This window comes from Hylaeus volcanicus, chromosome 4, assembly GCF_026283585.1.
Source record: "Hylaeus volcanicus isolate JK05 chromosome 4, UHH_iyHylVolc1.0_haploid, whole genome shotgun sequence".
In the NCBI taxonomy this organism is placed as follows: Eukaryota; Metazoa; Arthropoda; class Insecta; order Hymenoptera; family Colletidae; genus Hylaeus; species Hylaeus volcanicus.
The window spans coordinates 880,381-885,785 of NC_071979.1; the positions used below are offsets into that span (position 1 = coordinate 880,381).

At 32.1% G+C, this 5,405-nt stretch overlaps 1 protein-coding gene across 1 annotated transcript; it reads left to right on the forward strand.

Moving 5' to 3' along the window:
- Positions 1–623: 623 nt before the first annotated feature.
- On the forward strand, positions 624–4,616 carry LOC128875092 (uncharacterized). The gene is made up of 2 exons (XM_054120424.1): positions 624–996; positions 1,357–4,616. The coding sequence occupies exons 1-2, from the start codon at positions 624–626 to the stop codon at positions 4,614–4,616; spliced, it is 3,633 nt and encodes a 1,210-aa protein (XP_053976399.1).
- Positions 4,617–5,405: the final 789 nt, after the last annotated feature.

Genomic DNA, 5,405 nt, shown 5'->3' on the forward strand with positions numbered 1-5,405 from the left:
ATTTTATTTTATTTTATTTTATTTTATTTTATTTTATTTTATTTTATATTGTTTTATGTCATTCTATTAGGAAATGTCTAATAATGTTAATTTTAAGAAAAAGAAAAAGGAAACAAAATATATAATAAAATCACTTAAAAAAAAAAAAGAAGAAAGAAGTTGAAAATACCTAGCATAGAAACAGATTATTATATAAAAAGGGCTCCTTTTTCTTTTTTATATACAATACCAAATATCATACATAATGATAGTTAAACAAAACGATAACAGTACAATTAATTAGATCCTATACTTTTACAATAAGAAAATTAAGAATATACAAACTTCTTAATTAAAAAACTAAACAAAAATAGCAATAAAATACAACATTCATACTCAGATAATAAGTCAAAAAAGAAAGGAAAAATTAGATCAAAAAGTAAAAAGGAAATTAATAGACACACTCTAATTAACAAAATAACTTTATTCAGCAAATACATCGCAAACCAAATTCCAAAAACACAGATAATAAATCCATAAGTAATTACATTCATAAACATAGTTACTTCTTATATTTATAATAAACTTTTCCACAGGCGTACTGAACAATACATCAATAATAGCACACACAATTATTTATCAAAATGCACAATAATGTAAAGTTGAAAATAGGACTATGGAACGCGAGAAGCATAGGAAACAAAATAGACGAGCTAAAAGAAAAAATCAACAATTATGATATCATGCTAATTACAGAAACTTGGATAATAGACTATACCAATTATCAAATACAAGGTTACCAGTTAATAAACAATGGAAACGATTTCAATACAGTGAGAATAGGTAATAAAACGTACCAACAAGGATGCGGATTAGGTATATACTATAAAGAGGACATTAATTTAAAGAAAATTAAATCACATAAAGTAGATAAAAAGTTCGAGACACTCGTGGTGGAGGTATTAGATTCCAACCAAAAAGGAAAGTTCCAACTAGGACTAATTTACAGAACGAACGGTAAATTCTGCACCAGGGAGTGGCTTGAACTTTTTCATTCATTAAATTTAAACAAAAACACAATTATTGCAGGCGATTTTAATGCACATAATCCACTTTGGAACTGTCATAAAAGTTCCGCAGAGGGGGCTAGTTTATAAATAGCTTTAGAGGAAATAGAATTTATGATTATCAATATAGATACAATATCTAGAATAGGTAGAGGCTCCCAGCCTTCAAACATTGACCTAATAGCATGCCACAATGATTTCTCAGATTCCATCGAATGGAATGAATCAGGTATGGATTTGGGTTCAGACCATCAAATCATAGAATTCTCTATAAATTTAAACCTTAACAGTAATATGTTTCAACCAATAGGAAATAAAGTAAATAGAACAAGTAGGCTCTATAAACCACATAAAATAGATTGGAAAGAATTTAGGATTCACCTGGCAAACAAAAAAGAAGAAATAAATAATAGTATACAACAAGGACACAACTTGGCAGAAAAGTACAACAATTGGAAACAACCAATAATTGAATATTTTGAGGTAAGAAATACAGATTCTCAACACACTCAACAATACAGACACAACAAGACAACACGGAACACCAATCCACGTCCAAAAAATAATAGAACCAACATACAACGCAAAACTCAACCTAGGTGGTGGGATGAAGAATGCACCTCTACATGGTCAATATGGAAGAAATACCAAAAAGATCTTTGGAAACATGGAAGAATCGAGGATTATGAAAACATGATGGGATGGAAGACCAGATGGAAGATTCTGAAGAGGGAAAAGAAGAGAACCGCCTGGGAAAATCTGATACAGGAAATGAATAACAATACAAATATAACAAAAATATGGAATAAAATAAGAGGGATTAAAAAACGTTATACAGAAAACATCGATAATTTAGAAACAAAGGTAAGGAAAGATCTAGAAGATATAGAAATAAACAAAATTATTGATAACAATGAAACCATGACATCCATCACAACCCATACAGCACCAATACCACAGGAAGAAGATAATAACCACACCAGAATCTGGAACATATCAATAGACAAAATAGAGATGCTCCAAACAATAGAAAAAAATAGGAACAAAAAGTCAGCACCAGGAGTGGATGGTATAGACTACAAAATAATTGCAGAACTGCCTCTCTATATGAAGGACCACCTACACAAAATATATGAAGAAAGCTGGAATACAGGGGAAATCCCTCCAGACTGGAGAAGGGGGGAAATAATTATGCTACAGAAACCAGGAAAAAAAGCCTTCCGCCCAATCACCCTCACATCGTGCGTAGGTAAGACTTTAGAGAGGATCATTAACAATAGATTACAGCTTTGGCTAGAAGAAAATCAAAAACTAGAGAATAACCAGGCAGGTTTCAGAAAAAATAAATCAACAATGGACAATTTAATACGTATAACAAATGAAATCAAGCACAATAACAGGGAAAAAGCAAACACAGTAGGAATCTTCATAGACATCAAAGGAGCATACGACAACGTAAATTTGGTTAAACTATTACACGTTTTAAGAATGATAAACTGCCCGTCAACTATGTATAACTGGATAAGAAATTGGCTCAACAATAGGAAGGTAACTTTTAACCATTGTACTCAAGGTATAAAAGAAATAGACTGGAAAAAAGGAGTCCCGCAAGGGGCTATACTTAGTCCGACTCTATTTAATATTTATATAAACGGCTTACAGAAGAAAATAGACGATGAACGAACTTTCACACTACTTTACGCAGATGACATAGTTATAGTAAACAAGTACAAAAAGGATGAGACATCATTACACCCATCGGAAATAGCATTGAGAAGACTAGTAGAACATTTGGAAATCAGGGACCTAACAATAGCGCCAGAAAAAACAAAGGTAGTCAGATTTCAAACAAATCCTAAATTAGAAGAGTTTTCGATCAACGTGGTAATAAACAATAAAAAGACAGCTATAAACTCCAGCCCAGAGGCGAAATTCCTAGGGATTACGCTTGACTATAATTTACGTTTCAGAACACATTTTGACGATATCATATACAAGGCAAAAAAACGTTTGGGAATCATCCAATTTCTATGCAGAGGACAGAGAGGCATAAATCAAAATTGGGGAATAAAGATCACCCGAGCTCTTATTTCCTCGGTGGTGGATTATGGAGCCTATATAATATACACTAAAGAAGGGAACTTAGAACAGAACAAGAAAATTAGAAAAATAGAATCAGCAGCACTAAGAGCAGCTATAGGATACAGAATGTCTACTCCAATAGCTGTAATGTATGCAGATACAGGTTTCATAGGACATCATTTAAGAGCTAAACAGGCCGCAATCAGATACTGGCTTAGAGAAATGGAAAAAACCGAAACAAACAGCAAAACATTGGATAACCAGCTAAAATACTTTTCGATTCACAACGACACAGACCATTTAACACAATGGGAAAAAGGTATAGGAACTAAACCCAACTTAATAGAAACATCTTTTTATGAAATAGCCCAACTAAAAAACAGAATACTATCCACCAACCATGCACTGGAAAGCAGCTTTAATTGGAAAGAGAAGATATTAAACAAAAGGAAGAATTTAAAAAAAATATACATAGACAAGGACACAGGAAAAACTCTCGAAACTGGAGCAATCCCTCTCAGCACAATAAACCAATTTCTAATGGATAAACATAATGTCAAAAAAGAAGATACAGTTATATGTTACACAGACGGGTCAAAACAAGAAAACAAAATCGCAAATGGTATAGGAATCTATATCAATCTACCACAAGGAACTTCTATGGAAACAGGATACAGCATTCATAAAGAAGCAACAATCTACACTACAGAAGCCATAGGTATTTTTAAAGCCATAGAGTTAACCAAACACACGAACTGCAAAAATACTTTAATATTAACCGACTCTTTATCAGCACTTACAGGTCTTGAAAGTAAAATAGAAAAACTCGATGATACGGACAAAAATAACAACAACGCATGGATTCTAAAGATCTACAAAACACTTATAAACCAAAAAGATAGAGAAAAGATAGTACTGATCTGGGTCCCAGGACACCAGGGAATTCCGGGAAACGAAAAAGCGGACTCCCTCGCAAAGGAATACACCAATAAGGTACCAGAAGAAGATATACCGATCACGAGACTGGACTATCTGGTACAATATAAACATACAATCTGGAGTGCCTTTAGCGATAGAGTAGAAGAAATTGGTAGAAGCAAAGGAGCATATTACTTTTCAAATTTTTGGGAACATAAGAAAAAAGTTAAATTCAAACCGTGGTTTCAAAAATTCGGTAATATATTAGATAGGCATGCTATTAGGTCAATCTCGAGGATAAGGTCAAACCATTATAACTTGAAAGAATCACTAGGCAGGAAAGGCATAATAGATGACCAAATATGTGATTGTAAAATGGAAGAGGAATCGGTAGATCATGTCCTCTTCAGATGTCCTTTCAGAACTATTCCGCGTTTAAAAATGTTTGATAAAATAGGTACCTTAATAAATAACTGCAATTATAACGTAGCGCAAATAATAAGTAGCGAAAAGATCTCAGCCTTAAAAGAAATAATAGCGTTCTTAAAAGAAGCAAATATTGAATTATGAGAATTACTAGTTTGCTAAATCCTGCTAACACAGGACAACGAGATGTAACTTATTCTAAGTCAGGGAATTGTTTTAACTAAATATGTACTCGTTAATAAGTATTAAAGAATAGATGAATAGGGAGAATAGGAAAACAACAAAGAGACTATAAGTAAGACTGAGACCGTTTTGGTCAATATAGATATAAAGCGAAAACCAAATACTCTAAAAGTAATCCTATTTTCTCGAATTCAAAAAAAAAAAACACACAACAACTAAATACAATAATGAACAAAAGTATTAAGCAAATTGTGATATGGGAAACTTCCCTAGAGGCGAACCAAAATAGAATAAGTAGCAGGGAAAACAATATAGCGCAAAAAAGAAAAGACGAAAACATGATAATATATTTGTTAAGACTACAAAAATTTATAATTGTAAGTTAGGAAAATAAGATATATATAATTGTTGATTTTCACTCACAAACCTTAATATGTACAAATAGATAATAAGTAAATAGTTATATGTACAAAAACACCAATATTAGATTGTAATACAATAGACTAAGTTTATTTTGTTAACAAACAGAATGTAAAAGATATTTTATGTACAACGGACATGTGTAAATAACAATATTTTTTGTTACACAATAAAGAAATATACAAATACATACAAATACAAATACAAATACTCTCACTGATTCTCTACAAACTCTAGAACTGTTAGCCTCCGCCTACAATTACCTTATTTGGTAGCCCAGACCATTACTCCTTCGACTAACCCAAAGTTCTTCCAACCGTCACTTTGATC